Raw genomic sequence first — 17,541 nt, 5'->3', positions numbered from 1 at the left:
CTCAGCGTCTGGTTTATAGGTTTTCAAGGATTTGGTTTTTAAGTCAGCATTCAATACTGAGGAAACAAGACCCGACCATCAATCACATGCTGACCACTGACCATCAATCACATACTGACCACTGACCATCACATACTGACCACTGACCATCAATCACATACTGACTACTGACCATCACATACTGACCACTGACCATTACATGCTGACCAATGACAAACATGCTCTCAAGTGGTCACATTAGTGAAGTCACAATTTGTATTTCCAATTCAGTCTACTAATATAAGTCGTCATTTGTATAAGTCTTCGACTAAAATGATCATCCCAACTGCATGAGTTCAACCTGAATGCAATCACTCATAAACTGATAAATCAATAATTACAACAACTAATTCACGTACTACATATTTTCCTCTTTATTCGTAAGTTTTTAATAACTGTTTATACAAAGTTCGTATTGTTTCTATATAAAAATACTGAATATAAATAATGATATTAATGTGTTGTAATGTTTTGGCACAGATCCAGCTGTGTTTAATCTATAGAAAAATACTCTTCTTACAAACAAACCATCATCTAATACATTATATATAACTAAATAACTGAGATTCAATAATAGTGTCAATAATGATAATAATTTACAGCAAACAGATAATGCGAAGTGTTCTAATACATCTATATTGTGAGTGGAATCTACGAGCATGCAACTACTGCCCCCTAGTGGTTTTTACTAGTTTGTACTGAGAGCTGATAGTAAGGCTGAATTCACCATTCAATGTTTTACATATAAAAAATGTTGCTAAATGTATTATTCACAAAATTCAATTCTATAATCAATATAAATATTGGCTGATGGAAAATCGATCAATCAATCGATCGATCAATCGATCAATCAATCAATCAATCAATCAACTGTAAGTAAAACTCGCACAAAAATCACAATCTAATAGTGGTGGATGACTAGCACCACCACGTGGGCGGTCGGTGACCTACTAATCTAGTTGAATATCGTCATTAACATACATTGTTGTCGTGGTAACCGGGTTGTTATCAGTAACGGAACTGGAATCAGTCGTTCGTCGGCGTCTTCTCTCCGTCCGCGAGTGAGAACGATTCGGTTTCTGTAAATAATATCATATACTATAAATATTTGGGAATATTCAGGGATTTTTAAGAAAATTTAAGGATATTTGAAAATATTCAAGGTATATTGAGGATATCCAAGGTATATTAAGAATATTCAAGGTATATTGAGGATATAAAAGGTATGTTGAGGATATTCAAGGTTTATTGAGAATATTCAAGTTATCTCGAGTATATTCAAGGTATATTGAGGATATTCAAGGTATATTGAGAATATTCAAGGTATATTGAGAAAATTTAAGGATATTTGAAAATATTCAAGGTATATTAAGAATATTCAAGGTATATTTAGAATATTCAAGGTATATTGAGAATATTCAAGGTATATTGAGGATATAAAAGGTATGTTGAGGATATTCAAGGTTTATTGAGAATATTCAAGTTATCTCGAGTATATTCAAGGTATATTGAGAATATTCAAGGTATATTGAGAATATTCAAGGTATATTGAGAATATTCAAGGTATATTGAGGATATTCAAGGTATATTGAGAATATTCAAGGTATGTTGAGAATATTCAAGGTATATTGAGAATATTCAAGTTATCTCGAGAATATTCTCAGATTCGGAATGTATTTGAAAAGTGCAGCTGAAGTGTCGAGTGCTAAGAATGAAAAAAGTGCAAAGATCGTAATTTAGAAACAGTTGTGATTGTTTAGACAGCTTGCGCAATAGCGGTCACCTTACCCTAACGTTAACCCAAACCAAAAGTGAGGATGCTGAAATTATTGGCCAGAAATCGTAGGGTGAAACATGTTCTAATAAACTAAATCTAACCACAGAGAGAGAGACAACCATTTCATATTTTCCAGTTTTGGAAAAACTTCCTGGACAAGTCAAAAGTCACCCGCAGTAATGGTCACATCCATGTTGCTAAACATCAGTCCCGGCAGCCAAAACATGGAAGGAACAAGGATTTAGCGCATAAAAAGCGTTAAGTTGGGGGGCAGGACAAGGTGTTCATTAGAAACAGAATTAGAACTAGAACTGGCAAGTGAGTGTCTAACTATAATACTACATGCAGCAGAGTATATGTAATACATGTAATACTTGCATCGATCAGTGCTGCCCTCTATATCGACTGATTCAAACGATAAAATTCCTGTTCTGTAGAAAGTGACGAGAAATATGTTAAATAATCAATCGATCACACAGCAAACAAATTAAATACACACAAGATTAGATTCAATCAGAATTAGTAAAACACATTGTTTGTTACATTTGGTTCCATAGACCGAGTCAAAACCCCACGACTACAGTTCTACAGTTCTACAATTCTACAATTCTTCAATTAAAATCAGTACATGTCAAATACTTGAAAACTAGAGATAAATTTGTAAAACTGTAAACTGAGGAACTGAATGCAACTGTTTCTTATATAGCTCAAATACAACATTAACCATCAACATTCAGGACCCAGTTCCAAATTTGACTAGAAAACGATCTAAATATTACTGTGGAACAGTGTCCAAGTATCTGTGGAACTGTGTCCAGAGGAACAGTGAAGCGGTCCAAATATCTGTGTAACTGTGTCCAGAGAACAGTGGGATTGTGTCCAGAGGAACAGTGGAACTGTGTCCATAGCACGGTGGAACTGTGTCCAGAGCAGCTGTCGAACTGTGTGGAATGTGTATTTGAGCTACATTACGGATTAGAATTCAATCAATCTCTATTTCTATCAATACCTTCCTCGATTTGTAATTTATTTTTCCTCATCGATCGGCAGACGGCGCAGTCGGGATCCGGACAGACGAATTTCTTCGGGCTCGATTTACTGAAACTGTTGGAGGTCGGAGTCGGGCAGTCGGTTTTACCCGGGTAATGAGCGTGACTTTTATACTTATTATTAAACGAGAATCTCGTGCCTTCTCCAACAATGTCTTCGGTCGTCATGGAACGTTCGCTGAATCGACGGAATCGAACCGGTGATTGAGATCGCGATACGGACTGCGACCGACGTCCCATCGGACTCACTGATCGTGACGTATCGAAGTAGAGATTCTGGAACGAGGCTGCGCGCGAGATTACTGGCGACGTCTGACGAGAATTCATCAAGGACGCAACGGAAATCGCGCGCGGTCTCGGAGAGTTATACCCGGAGACAATGTGAGTCGTGGTCGTCGACGACTGCTTGTGAACGGGGCACGGGTGAATCGGAGTGGAATCGACGGGAATCGCAGTGAGAGACGCCGGTACATATTGTACACTCTGTACTAACTCTCTCTGTTCAATACGAGTTCGTGAATCAATCTTAGCTTCTAATCGAGCTATTTCAGTTTCCTACAAAAACACGATAAACATCAAATTAACATCATTTTACAGTTGAATTCATCAAAGTCGTTTTAGTTTTTAAATGTGAAATTGTTGAAATTCATTATAATTGTGATGATCGTTGAAGACTTATACAAATGTCAACTTATACTTAGTAAATGGAACGGAAAAATTGGAAATTAGGACTTTGAAATAGAGTTGACTTCAGTAATGTGACCATGACTTATCCAAATGACAACTTAGGGATCATTCATTTATTACGTATGCATAAAATTTGACTATTTCAACCCCCTCCCACTTTGTACTTTGTTTCATGTACATTAAGCATTACGATACGCAATTGCACCGACCCCTCCCCCCTTCCTTGATGCATACGTAATTAATGACTCCTTGCAACTCATGAATCAAATTGCAAATATAAATAGTGACTAACAGATAGACGATGTAATGTGAAGACTTATCGGGTGATCTGCAATCAAACTATGACTACTCGCCGAAAAGTCTGATGGCGCATTTGATGATAACATAAATGAGAAACATTTATAACCCTGTCGCCTAAACTGATATTAATCACCAAACGAGCCGGACACCAATAGGCCTCAACCAGGCCTCCATTTGTCTATGATATTGGTGATGATGATGATGATGATGATATTGATGATGATGATGACTTTAACCAAGTTAAGCTGTAATTGCTACAAAAAGTAAACGTACCTTAATCATAATAGCTTCATTAGCGGCGTCGAGAACCTCTTTATTAGAACTCAACTGACGATTCATTGATTGTAATTCATCGTGAGCGATCTGTAAATCTCGATGTAACCTCGCGACTTTCTCTTCTAATTCTAGAACCTGCGATCGAGCTTCACCTTGAACTTCAGTACGCGACATGCGAGCTCCGTTTAATTCAGCTTGTAGATTACGATTCTCGGCGACCCAATGACTCTCGACCTGGGCCTCGCGCGCCCGAGCCGCTCCTAACTCTTCCGCTAATCTCGCGTTATCTCCGTCTTTACTCTTCAACAATGAAACGTACTCTTCGAGTTGACGATTTAATCTCTCTTTCTCGTGTTGGAATTTCTGTAATTCAGACATTTTTCCGCGTAATTTGACGACGTCCTCGTTCAGTAATCGGTTGTTCTCGCGGAGATCTTCGATGTAATTCTTCTGTTGCACGGTCTGTTTCTCAAACTCTGAACTCTGATTGGCTTTCATTTCTAAATCGTAAATACGTGATTTCATAGTGGATTCTATTTTCTGTAATTGAGCGTCTCTTTCTTTCAGAGCTGTTATCAATCTATTCACTTCTTCCTCTAATATTTGAACTTGACGGTTTTTCTCTTCGAGGATATGAGTTTTCTCCGATACAGATAGTTCCAGCGTTCGGATTTTACCCACAGTTTCTTTCTTATTCTCTTGAATTAAACCTTCGATCTCAGAAACCTGATATAAAACAAATGAAATTATAATTTTTGTCCCGCCCTCTCCTCGGGTCAGTGGTTGGTATCGGGTAGGTTCAACTCTCTTTCAAAATCATATTCACTGGGCCTTAGAGATCAGGGAATCTAAATTCCCTGATATTTTCTGACCCTTGCCCAAAAAATCCCTTATCAAGTAATAAGATATCCTCAGTAGAGGCTATTTGTTATCAAGAGGTTCTTTGTGTCACACGTCACCAGCCAAAAACAACAAGATACCAAAAATTCAAATTCCTTGATTTATATATCCACAGTGAGGGCTGTTTCTTATCAAGAGGTCCCTCGTTTCATTCGTCACCAGCCAAAAACAACAAGATACCAAAAATTCAAATTCCTTGATTTATATATCCACAGTGAGGGCTGTTTCTTATCAAGAGGTTCCTCGTGTCACTCGTCACCAGCAAGAACAACAAGACACCAATAATTCAAATTCCCACATTTTTCCCTGATCTGTGACAGTCGTGTATTTAATACCTGTTTCACTCTTTCCTTCAGTTCGTTCGTTCTCTCCTGTAACGTACGTTCCAGATGTTCAACCTCGTTACTACGGTGACGTAGTTCCGCTTCTTGTCGTTTCACTGATTGGCTCAATTCGGCAGCCTGTGAATCTTTCTGGTAGAGGTCGCCGCGTGTTTTATCCAGAATCGACGTCACTTCTTTCAGGTGTGATTCTTTAGCTTGTAAATCACTCTGTTAATAGAAATTAATGTGTATTTCACTGATTTACAGATCATTTCCAGCCCCAGGAATCCAGTTACACAGTTCAGGACTCAGTTCTAGTTCTACAGTTCGGGACCCAGTTCCACAGTTGTTGACCTGGCTCCAAAGTTGTGATCTAAATTAAGTTAATTTTCAATGCTTGAACTCAACTATTAACTGCAGAACTGGATTCAGAACTGTGGAACTGGATTCAGAACTGTGGAACTGGATTCAGAACTGTGAAACTGGATTCAGATATCGTGTTTAAATCGTACCTGTAATGTTTTAATGTCTAATTCCCATCTGTTTGATCCCTGTAGTTGATCATGAAGTTCCATTTCTAATTTACTCAATCGATCTTCCAAGAAATGAACTACAAGTAAAAATAAACATAAAATCATTTAGAAAAAATAAATAAAACAACAATAAATTCCAGTCAGGGATGAATTTCAATTCTCCGTTTCAATCCAGGTTGAATAAACTACAGCTCAAGGAACTACAGAATCTATTTTTTATTCTGATTGAAGGATTATTTCAATACGGACTCAGATTGTTTCATCAATAGTCATTCGTTACCTCTTTCATCTTTCTGATCTCGTTGTAATTCAATATGTTTGATTTGTGATTCTAGATTCTGTATATGAGTAGCGCGACCCTGGTGTTCGTTGTGTTGTACCTGCATCTCACCGTGCATCTCTTGAATCTCATCGCTCAATTTCTGCCTTTCTTCTTCTAATTCCCTGAAAATAACGAAATCAAAACCTTCATAATTCTCAGCCACATAATTTCATTCATAAGAAATCAGAACCCGTTTCTATCCGCAGTCCTCTGGGACCGGTTGCACGGTTGTGACTTAAATCCAAAGTGGTCTGAACTCTTAAGACTGGTCTTAAGTTGTTAGATTGTCTATAGAACTAAGTTGGTCTTAGACTTAGAAGTCTAAGTCATGACTATGCAACTGGCCCCAGGAGTTCAACTTGCTTAAACTGAGTTGTGACTTACTTGATAGTTTTCGTGAGTTGTTGTATTTGCGTGTGTCGAGCTTCCAAATCGAACACCGTACTTTCAATTTTCGCCTCAAGATGGCGCATTTCGATCTGGAACTCGTCGTCTTTGCGAACTAGCTGTTGTTCTATGTATGATATTTTATGTTGATATTGCGAGTTAGCCTCTTCTAGTTCGTGAATTCTAGTCGTGCTGCTAGTTAACATCTCTAGTCGTTCGTGCATAGCTCTCTCTAACTCTGTATATTGTAGATTCCTATTCTCGAGTTCTCTTTGAGCCGCGCGCAGATTACTGTCAGTCGTCGCTAACTAGAAACAAAACAACAATGAAAACTCAAGAGGTTTATTAGAGTTTCATTCAGTATGCAGGGATACCTAGGGGTTCTTAGGCTATCAGACTTATATTCATATATTTACAGTATTTATATTGAACTTATGCAATATTTAACACATGATTCGTTTAGTTAACCATAAAAGACTTCAAAGATTTAGATTTCTCATCATAGTGAAATCACTTTCAAACTCTGCTGACAATATAAGATAAATATCTCCGGGAGCCTAGTGATGCTCGTTTGAACTATTAGCCTAGTATATCTCTGAGAGCCTAGAGAGGCTTGTTTGAACTAGTAGCCTAGTATATCTCTGAGAGCCTAGTGATGCTCGTTTGAACTAGTAGCCTAGTATATCTCTGAGAGCCTAGAGAGGCTTGTTTGAACTAGTAGCCTAGTATATCTCTGAGAGCCTAGAGAGGCTTGTTTGAACTAGTAGCCTAGTATATCTCTGAGAGCCTAGAGAGGCTTGTTTGAACTAGTAGCCTAGTATATCTCTGAGAGCCTAGAGAGGCTCGTTTGAACTAGTAGCCTAGTATATCTCTGAGAGCCTAGAGAGGCTCGTTTGAACTAGTAGCCTAGTATATCTCTGAGAGCCTAGAGAGGCTCGTTTGAACTAGTAGCCTAGTATATCTCTGAGAGCCTAGAGAGGCTCGTTTGAACTAGTAGCCTAGTATATCTCTGAGAGCCTAGAGAGGCTTGTTTGAACTAGTAGCCTAGTATATCTCTGAGAGCCTAGAGAGGCTCGTTTGAACTAGTAGCCTAGTATATCTCTGAGAGCCTAGAGAGGCTCGTTTGAACTAGTAGCCTAGTATATCTCTGAGAGCCTAGAGAGGCTTGTTTGAACTAGTAGCCTAGTATATCTCTGAGAGCCTAGAGAGGCTTGTTTGAACTATTAGCCTAGTATATCTCTGAGAGCCTAGAGAGGCTTGTTTGAACTAGTAGCCTAGTATATCTCTGAGAGCCTAGAGAGGCTTGTTTGAACTATTAGCCTAGTATATCTCTGAGAGCCTAGAGAGGCTTGTTTGAACTATTAGCCTAGTATATCTCTGAGAGCCTAGAGAGGCTTGTTTGAACTAGTAGCCTAGTATATCTCTGAGAGCCTAGAGAGGCTTGTTTGAACTAGTAGCCTAGTATATCTCTGAGAGCCTAGAGAGGCTTGTTTGAACTAGTAGCCTAGTATATCTCTGAGAGCCTAGAGAGGCTTGTTTGAACTAGTAGCCTAGTATATCTCTGAGAGCCTAGAGAGGCTTGTTTGAACTAGTAGCCTAGTATATCTCTGAGAGCCTAGAGAGGCTTGTTTGAACTAGTAGCCTAGTATATCTCTGAGAGCCTAGAGAGGCTTGTTTGAACTAGTAGCCTAGTATATCTCTGAGAGCCTAGAGAGGCTTGTTTGAACTAGTAGCCTAGTATATCTCTGAGAGCCTAGAGAGGCTTGTTTGAACTAGTAGCCTAGTATATCTCTGAGAGCCTAGAGAGGCTTGTTTGAACTAGTAGCCTAGTATATCTCTGAGAGCCTAGAGAGGCCCGTTTGAACTAGTAGCCTAGTTTATCTCTGAGAGCCTAGAGAGGCCCGTTTGAACTAGTAGCCTAGTTTATCTCTGAGAGCCTAGAGAGGCTTGTTTGAACTAGTAGCCTAGTATATCTCTGAGAGCCTAGAGAGGCTTGTTTCAGCTTAGTTTATCTCTACCAAACTCTGAGTAATTTTACCTCTTCATTCTTGCTCAACATTTCCTGATTGAATTTCGCTCTCTCCGATTCGAGACGTGTGATATAACTCTGAATCTCCTCTCGACAAACCGTTAATTCCGATTCCATTTTATTGATTCGTTCCGTTGCGAATTTATGCTCCATTTCGATATCCATCAACATCTTTTCACCTTTACGATTTTTATCTTCCATTTCCTGCCAGAAACGACAAACCGTCAGTAATCGACATTAAAACCACGCGCTAGAATATAGCAGGAATAGTCTCCTAGTGAACTTACTCGTTTTGAAGACTCAAATTTGGAAGCATTCTCGAGAATGACCATCTCTTTTGATCCGAGTTCCTGACGTAAATCATCGACGTTCTTTTGGAACAATTCATTGCGTGAATTCATTTCATCCATTTGATTTTCGTACTAAAAACAAAAACCATAAACACAACAGTGATTCAACTGAAATTCCACATTTGAATCTGGATCCAGTTCCACAGTTGACTCCGGATCCAGTTCCACAGTTGACTCTGGATCCAGTTCCACAGTTGACTCTGGATCCAGTTCCACAGTTGACTCTGGATCCAGTTCCACATGTATCTCGGGGTGGAATGTAGATCGTAGATTAACACGTACCGATCTGAGTCTCATTTCTAATTCACGAATCTGAGCGTTTTGTCCCTCTTTCAATTTACTGATCGTCATTTCGTGTTCGATGATCGCCGATGATTTAGCGTCTAATTCTCGTTGCATGCCCTGCAGTTGCTCATGACGATCTCCCAATTGTTTCTCAGCGTCTTTAACTCGATTCACGTGACGGGAAATCTCCGTAACTTTACCGTTCAATTCCGATTCCATCATCTTCATCTGATTCGTACGATTCGCCAACTACAACAAAATAACAACCGATTCAATCAATCGTTTTATTCCCAGAAGTAGTTCAAACATTTTAGGGCCCGAAAATAACTACTCAGAACTGCCATCTATTGGTTCAACATGAAACTGTTATAATATTCATGATTCTTAACCCAGTTCAGGAACCGGATCCTGAGTTGCATTTGAATGCGTCAAATGGAATAGTGACAACTGACACAGAATTTTTACTAGCTATTCAATGACCTCCCTCACTAACTATTGATTGACCTCCCTCACTAACTTTCCAATGACCTCATCACCTCACTTACTACCCAGTGACCTCCGTCACTAACTAATGAGTGACCTCCCTCACTAACTATTGATTGACCTCCCTCACTAACTTTCCAATGACCTCATCACCTCACTTACTACCCAGTGACCTCCATCACTAACTATTCAATGACCTCCCTCACTAACTATTGATTGACCTCCCTCACTAACTTTTCAATGACCTCATCACCTCACTTACTACCCAGTGACCTCCGTCACTAACTATTCAATGACCTCCCTCACTAACTTTCCAATGACCTCATCACCTCACTTACTACCCAGTGACCTCCCTCACTAACTTTCCAATGACCTCCGTCACTAACTATTCAATGACCTCCCTCACTAACTATTCAATGACCTCCTCTGTCACTCACCTCTCTATTCACTTCCAGTATTTCTCTATCTCTCTCCTGTAAAACCGATTCTATTTTCTCTAATCTCGTATTTTTATCCTCGAAACGTAATTCAGTATTTCGTATTTTTCCCTCTAATTCGGTAACTTTCATTTCTAACTGACGTTTAACAGCGATCTCACTTTCTAATCCGGCTATTCGTCCATTTCTCTCGCGCATTAACTGTTCGAACTCCGTTAAACGAGCAGCGTTCGTTTGAACCTAAAAAACAATATCAACAAATCATAGAAATATTCAGAGATGATTGACAAACGGGGAACTGATTCATCATTCATCGACTCATCAACAAAATCAGTTTTATTATCAGTTTTAACTAGTCTAACTGAATCTAGAGCTGTGGAACTTGGCCAAACTTTCTAGACTAAATTATCAATTATCAATTATCTCATGGGTAGATTAAATACCGGTTATATATGTAACTGTAAGATGAAAAGATGAGGGGAGGGGTTGTATGATAGACCACCAATTTATCCCTCTCTAATTCCATCACTAACATGATAGGGGGTTAAGGGGTAAGATGAGGGCTGAGAGGGCTGGAAATGGGGAGAGTAGGGGTTTTTATAATAACTTACCTGTCTATCCCTCTCATGAAGAGTCCTCTCTAATTCCATCACTAACGTAGATTTTTTGTGTAAATCTTGTTCTATTTCAGCCATACGACTGAATCTCTCTTTATAACGGACCTCAGTTCCCTGTAACTGTGACTGTAATTCAGCTGTTTGACGTTCTAACTGCATTATTAACGTGCGATATTCAGCTCGTTCTTCCTCTAATGTACTGATCACTTTCTGTAATTCATCAGCTCTTCTATCACCTAGTAATCAATAACAATCATACCATCAATCGAAATCTATTTCATATCACAGATGAATAATTTCTATAATTCACAAATTATTAAATGCGCATTTTGGGAATTAGGTAATGTATGTATAACTACTGTTTAAATATCAGTTTAGCGTCCTGTGAGAAATTATTGATTTTCTGTGGAATTTGGAATAAAAAGCAACTTCTAAATATTCATTATAAAAGCAAGAATAAATACAATGGTTCTAGTTTAGTGAGTCAGTTTCACGAAACAGTTGAAGAGGAAAACCCTGTTACACAGTTGTTTGTTTGAATTTGACTCTAGGATTTAACTGGATTAACTGGGATTTTTACTCTGAGTATATCGAGTGAAACTGAACTCAAACTACAGTAAACTACACATCTATCTATCTTACATTTATCTATCTTCCGGTATATATAGTCTAATTAAACATCTATCTATCTACAACATGCATCAAGAGACTGTACTGACCAATACCTCTCCCTCCCTTCCCCTCTCCTCTCCCCTTCTCCCCCTCCTCTATCCTTCCCTCCCTCCCTTCCTCTCCCCCTCTCTCACTTACTTGCTCGACCCTTCTCAATAATACTCGACAGCTCATCTCCCCCTCTATCCCTCCCTCCCTTCCCCTCTCCACTCTCCCCTCTCCCCTTCTCTCACTTACTTGCTCGACCCTTCTCAATAATACTCGACAGCTCATCTCCCCCTCTATCCCTCCCTCCCTTCCCCTCTCCACTCTCCCCATCTCCCCTCTCCTCCCCTCTCTCACTTACTTGCTCGACCCTTCTCAATAATACTCGACAGCTCATCTCGTAAATCTTCTAATTTATCTTCACCTTTTTTCGACGCCTCGACGAAGAACGAAGAAGATTCCGTTCTTTGAATCGGGATTTCATCGACCGGTTTAAACACGTACGTAGACGCAGCTCGCCTAGTGGGATAAACCGGAACTAAATATCAAGCTTTATTCGCTGTTACACATGTGCCGTGCAGTGCCACACTCAGTACCACTCATCAGTGTTACACTCAGTGCTGCTTGTTCAGTGGTCTATGTTTTGCTAGCTATGTTTAAGGGGTCCCTACTCTATAGGTGTTAGCTCTACCTAGTGTTAGGATTAAATATATCTGAGGTGAAACAGTTAACATTGAATAATAGATATAACAGTGAGGATCGAGTTGCTATGGTTACGATCTACATCCTGGTAGCTACGGTTACGATCTACGTTCAAACTCACTCTGTTCATTGACACCGTGACCGTTAACAGATGGCGCCACTTGTGTCTGGTAACACGTGCAACCTTCCAAACCCATAGTGCAACTGTGCGACGACGCGGGGTCCAAATGGACATCGGATTCGAAATCGATTTGTCGAAGTTTAGCGGCCGAAAAAAACATATCGGCAATAGCTGAATAATCTAGACTGGGATGAGACGAACTCATCAGCCTGAGACGCAGCAATATATAGAAAACATACTTCAGTTATAGAATCAAAACTAAACTAATGATTAAATGGGATGTGAGGCCTGAAGATAAAATTCCCTACAAGTTCAGCATGAATTCTGTGAACTCTGTGAGTTTAGGTGCTACAGTCTCTAAAGTTTCAATGGAGTTAGGATTGGATATAGAAATGTAGGGCTTAAACTGATCTTAAATCTAAGTTTTAACTGGTCAACTGGCTGAAAGGTAGTTTGGAGGAACTCTTGTTTGAGATTACTTTCAACTCAGATTTTAAAGAGTATCAAAATGAAACGTACCTTCCTGAATATCCACTGTTATAATCAATAGATGATTTGACGCCTGATTGTAAAGAGCTAGCTGATGATATTGGTGTATAACTGTATGAACTAGAGCGCGGTGAATACGGCATATCAGTACTCTTATATCTATAACTAGATCCAATACCAGTCGTAACTCCGATCTTACTATCACCGTTTACCTAGTGACAAATACACAGTACAAATATCAGTTTTGACTCAAAATCAGTTAATTTCAGTGAGTAAAATTTTGAAACTGTGGAACTGAATCCAGTAGCTTAAACATCTATCAGTAGCCTGGATGGATCCTGGACCCCCTTAGTCATCAGCAGCCCTTAACCACCCCTTCAGTTGGACCCCACCAAGTCTGGAGTCAAATTAGAAGAATGGTGATAAAGTATCAAATGTCTGAGAGCCATGATGGGACTGGATCGAGGAGGTGTAGGATCCAGGCTGAGGGGGATACCAGGTTCAGGTTGAGAGGGCCGAGGGGGCCGGTTGAGAGGGTGTAGGGGGTAGGTTGAGAAGGGGGTAGGGTACAGGTTGAGAGGGTGTAGGGGGTAGGCTGAGAGATTGTAGGATCCAGGCTGAGGGAATACCAGGTTCAGGTTGAGAGGGTGTAGGGGGGGGTAGGTTGAGAGGGTGTAGGGGGCCGGTTGAGAGGGTGTAGGGGTAGGTTGAGAGGGTGTAGGGGGCCGGTTGAGAGGGTGAAGGGTGTAGGGTACAGGTAATACTAACCGATGAAGCCTGTTGATATGATCTATAAGGTAAATAAGTATCACTAGGTTTAGACGACATCGTTGCTGATAACCCGGTAACCGATGTTGTTTTAGTTGAATCTGTATTCTCATTGGTCGATGTTATATTTCCGCTATCGTCGCTGACGCTCAGTTTTTTATCTCGTCCGGTTGTGAATAATTCCCTGGTTTTACTGACGATTCCTTTCATAGCATTCACTTCTTCTTCCTCTAAACTATCATTACTCACAACTATACAATAACAATAACTACATTTCATTTCATACTAGAGATAATTGTTCAGTTTCTTACAACTATACAATTTCAATAACATTTCGTAGTAAAGATAAAGTTCTTGGTTTTGTTTGTTACTGTTTTCATGCTTTAAACATTTTAGACTCTTTTTATTCTAAGTGTGCAGGGATTTTATATTATCTTTACAACATGGACTCAGAGAGAGTTTCATCAATAGTTATTTAAGATTTATGGCTCCAAGATCCTGGGGCGGGTTGCATAGTCATGGCTTAGATTGGCTATAGAACTAAGACTGGTCTTAAGTCTAACAACTTAAGACCAGTCTTAAGATTTAAGGCAATTTTTGGACTTAAGCCATGACTGTGCAACTGGCTCCGAGGTTGAGATTTGATTCTTCAATGTTAAAACACTAGAATTAAACTCATTCAAACTCAAGTGTTAAATTTAACAGGTAGAACCTGATCTCATAGATCAGTATCCCGTCAGGAGTCTCGACTCACCGGATGAACGCTTCTCTTTCACCGTAGTTACCACTTCCGTCGATGCCATTGTTGTAATTTGTTCTTCGAGATTCGAATTTTTTTCCGCAGTTGTTTTATTTTCCTCTTGTAAATGTCTGCGATAAAAATATGAACGAAAGAATCTTTAAAAATTCAGAGAAACTGAAAATTTACGTTTTTACTGAATATCAGAAAAATGAGAAATTCACGATGAATCTGATTGAAATTGAAACCTCTGTAAATAAACACCTGTTCGACGGCTATGAGTGGTAATAGCAGGTGTAAGGTCGGGGTGAGAATATCGACTCGAGTCAACAAATAATCAAAGTCGTATTGAGAATTAATTGTGGTCGGTTTTAAGAATAATTCAATAGAATTAAACTTGTACAAACACGGTTAACCTATAGACGTGCGGAGAGAAAGACCTACAGATCGAAGACCTGTGTTTTATTCACTGCGATTTAACGACTTTGTTCCACACCAGCGGTCAAGAATTTCTGACCGCCACAAATCACGTTAAGACCTATCCCTCTTTCCACCCCTACCCGCGTACAATATACTGTACATATATATATATATATATATATATATATATATATATATATATATATATATATATATATATATATAGTTATAAATAATCAAATTGAATATAATGAATTAAACAGATAAATGATTTCTATAAATATATGAATATATCGCGTGGGCGAAAAATCATTCATAAACGCAATAAATATTAATCATTATTAGTCAGATATTAATAAATATTACTCATTAATTTAGTCATGTTTAACCCTTTCACAGCTCTGTAAAAATATCCTAATTTATCAACAAATATAAAATTTTTCTTTCATTCCTAAATTTTCCATTTCTGAATTCCTTTTAGTTCACTGGTTCAAACACCAGGGTAACATTCAAATAACAACATTACTAAGAGAGACAGGAAAGTCTCATTTCAGAGGTTGAGGGAGAGGGGAGGGGGTGAGAGAGGTGGGAGAGGTTGAGGGAGGGGGTGAGAGAGGTGGGAGAGGTTGAGGGAGAGGGGAGGGGTGAGAGAGGTGGGAGAGGTTGAGGGAGAGGGGGTGAGAGAGGTGGGAGAGGTTGAGGGAGAGGGGAGGGGTGAGAGAGGTGGGAGAGGTTGAGGGAGAGGGGAGGGGGTGACAGAGGTTGAGGGGAGGGGGAGAGAGGTGGGAGAGGTTGAGGGGAGGGGGTGAGAGAGGTGGGAGAGGTTGAGGGAAGGGGGTGAGAGAGGTGGGAGAGGTTGAGGGAGGGTGTGAGAGAGGTGGGAGAGGTTGAGGGAGAGGGGAGGGGGTGACAGAGGTTGAGGGGAGGGGGTGAGAGAGGTGGGAGTGATGTATTGAGGGAGAGGGGAGGGGGTGAGAGAGGTGGGAGAGGTTGAGGGAGAGGGGAGGGGGTGAGAGAGGTGGGAGAGGTTGAGGGAGAGGGGAGGGGGTGAGAGAGGTGGGAGAGGTTGAGGGAGAGGGGAGGGGGTGAGAGAGGTGGGAGAGGTTGAGTGAGGGTGTGAGAGAGGTGGGAGAGGTGAGGGAGAGGGGATGAGAGAGGTGGGAGAGGTTGAGGGAGAGGTGAGAGAGGTGGGAGAGGTTGAGGGAGAGGGGGTGAGAGAGGTTGAGGGAGAGGTGAGGAGGTGAAAGAGGTGGGAGTGATGTAAACAGTACCTGATCTCTTGTTGAAGTAGTGATATTTCAGCAGTCATGTTTGTTAGTTTATTCTCTAATATTTCCCGTTCGAGATTGACTTGTATCAGATTGTTACGTGCGCACTCCTCGTTATTCTGATGCTATAATCGTTGATGGCACACGGTGGTTAATAAGCACACGCGGGTAAAATAAAAATGGCACACGGTTAGTTATATGAGTAAGGGCAGGCTCGATGTAAATGTAGCCCCAAAATTTCAGTGAAATTCTGAAGTGAGTTTTATCAAGCACACGCCATACATTGAATTACAGAACTCAGTTCAACAGTTGTGAGTTCAGATTTAACTCTAAATTAGAGATAAATACAACACTGAAAATTAACTCAATTCTAACTCAACTCTCACAACTGTGGAACTGGATCCCGGGTAATTAGCGTTCTCTGTTAATTAGTAATTAAGATTTTGTTTAATTACCTTTTTTAATTTTTCGCGAGCTTTTCTCTGATATTCGGTAAAACTTTTTTGAATATCAGCGAAACCTTCAAACGTCCTTTGACGTTCCTCTTCAATTCTAGCAAAACAACAAAAATAATATCGAAATTTATTTGAAAATTATTTTCTGATTCTTTAATTCAAAGCTATATCACAATTGATTTGAAAATACTTCAAAAAATAGTTTTGGTTCTTATCCTGCGTTTGAATTCAAAATTGAAATCAAAATTTGTTATTTATGAAATTAATAATAAATAAACAATAAGATATTGAAATAAATGAAATTCTTGAAATGTATTGTTTTCCAGTCTGAATATTTACCTTTAGTAGAAATAATGAGCACAAAAATAAATCCAAAGATTGACGAGTGTTAAACTACACTGAGTGTTAATGAGTATTGTAGTGGAATGCGGTGTCCTGCTATTAAATAGACAACAGACGTGTCCAGTACTGTGTAGATCCCGCCCGCCTGTCACTGTGACTGTTAACAGTTCAACTGTGACCAGTAAAACATGCTCGGGCGAGTGACCACCACAACCAACACCCACTAATGACATTTATATCTTAAAGAAGTCGGGATCTATAATTACTGTAGATATATATATATATATATCTCAGAGAGTTTTCATGCATTTTGCCCAGATTCGAAATAATTGTAAATAATTCTTAAGGTTCTAGAAAATTCTGAATAATTCTACGTTTTAGCAAATTCACGAAATCATATAGGAATATTGAACCCTGAAAACATACAGGGTTTGATAAAAACTTAGAAATCGTTATGGTCCACTGGAACTACAGGGGTTTAGATAAAAATAACAATTCATTAAATATTTGAAGAATGTTCTAAGAATGATTGATAGTAAACTAACAGTAGGCGTTCAGACAGTATAAGGGCGTAGTGTTGTCTGGGGAATGTGAATTGTCTTAGGGGTCAATTTCATTAGATCGCCTTTAATGCCTTTAAACCCCTGATTGCGAAACCAGGCCTGGACCTCTCAATAAGAGGCCAGTCCCCGAACCTAGACGATGAAACCAAGGCCTGTGCAGAATTTCAAACGTACAAATGAATATCAATCAAGCCTAGATTTTCTCAACAGGATTTAACTCAGT

The 17,541-nt window shown here is 39.5% G+C and overlaps 1 protein-coding gene across 2 annotated transcripts; it reads right to left on the bottom strand.

The window, feature by feature from the left end:
- Positions 1-415: 415 nt before the first annotated feature.
- On the bottom strand, positions 416-16,505 carry LOC141908354 (uncharacterized). Of its 2 annotated transcripts, XM_074798369.1 has the most exons (19): positions 16,414-16,505; positions 15,962-16,083; positions 14,286-14,401; positions 13,532-13,782; positions 12,794-12,975; positions 12,275-12,483; positions 10,789-11,030; positions 10,178-10,417; positions 9,255-9,506; positions 8,910-9,044; positions 8,632-8,826; positions 6,591-6,901; positions 6,165-6,328; positions 5,864-5,961; positions 5,364-5,579; positions 4,126-4,854; positions 2,826-3,420; positions 2,195-2,247; positions 416-1,118 (listed from the first exon to the last, which is right to left on the bottom strand). In XM_074798369.1, exons 2-18 carry the CDS (start codon positions 15,997-15,999, stop codon positions 2,213-2,215), a joined length of 4,008 nt encoding a protein of 1,335 aa, XP_074654470.1. In that variant the 5' UTR covers positions 16,000-16,083; positions 16,414-16,505; the 3' UTR covers positions 416-1,118; positions 2,195-2,212. The 2 variants fall into 2 exon arrangements, with proteins under 2 accessions (XP_074654470.1, XP_074654471.1); XM_074798370.1 differs by lacking the exons at positions 12,275-12,483; positions 12,794-12,975; positions 13,532-13,782; ... (1 more) ...; positions 15,962-16,083; positions 16,414-16,505 and adding an exon at positions 11,605-11,627.
- Between the last annotated feature and the right edge of the window lie 1,036 nt (positions 16,506-17,541).

Source organism: Tubulanus polymorphus, chromosome 7 (genome assembly GCF_964204645.1).
Source record: "Tubulanus polymorphus chromosome 7, tnTubPoly1.2, whole genome shotgun sequence".
Classification (NCBI taxonomy): Eukaryota; Metazoa; Nemertea; class Palaeonemertea; order Tubulaniformes; family Tubulanidae; genus Tubulanus; species Tubulanus polymorphus.
This window is presented reverse-complemented; position numbering and strand designations above follow the sequence as displayed.

What these genes read in the sequence shown, in the direction of transcription:
- LOC141908354 (XM_074798369.1), bottom strand. Translation starts at nt 15,999, where the DNA reads ATGACTGCTGAAATATCACTACTTCAACAAGAGATCAG. An exon ending in CTACTTCAACAAGAGATCAG is followed by an intron (nt 14,402 to 15,961) that starts GTACTGTTTACA and finishes TTTTTATCGCAG; the next exon opens with ACATTTACAAGAGGAAAATA. An exon ending in TGAAGGAAAGAGTGAAACAG is followed by an intron (nt 4,855 to 5,363) that starts GTATTAAATACA and finishes GTTTTATATCAG; the next exon opens with GTTTCTGAGATCGAAGGTTT.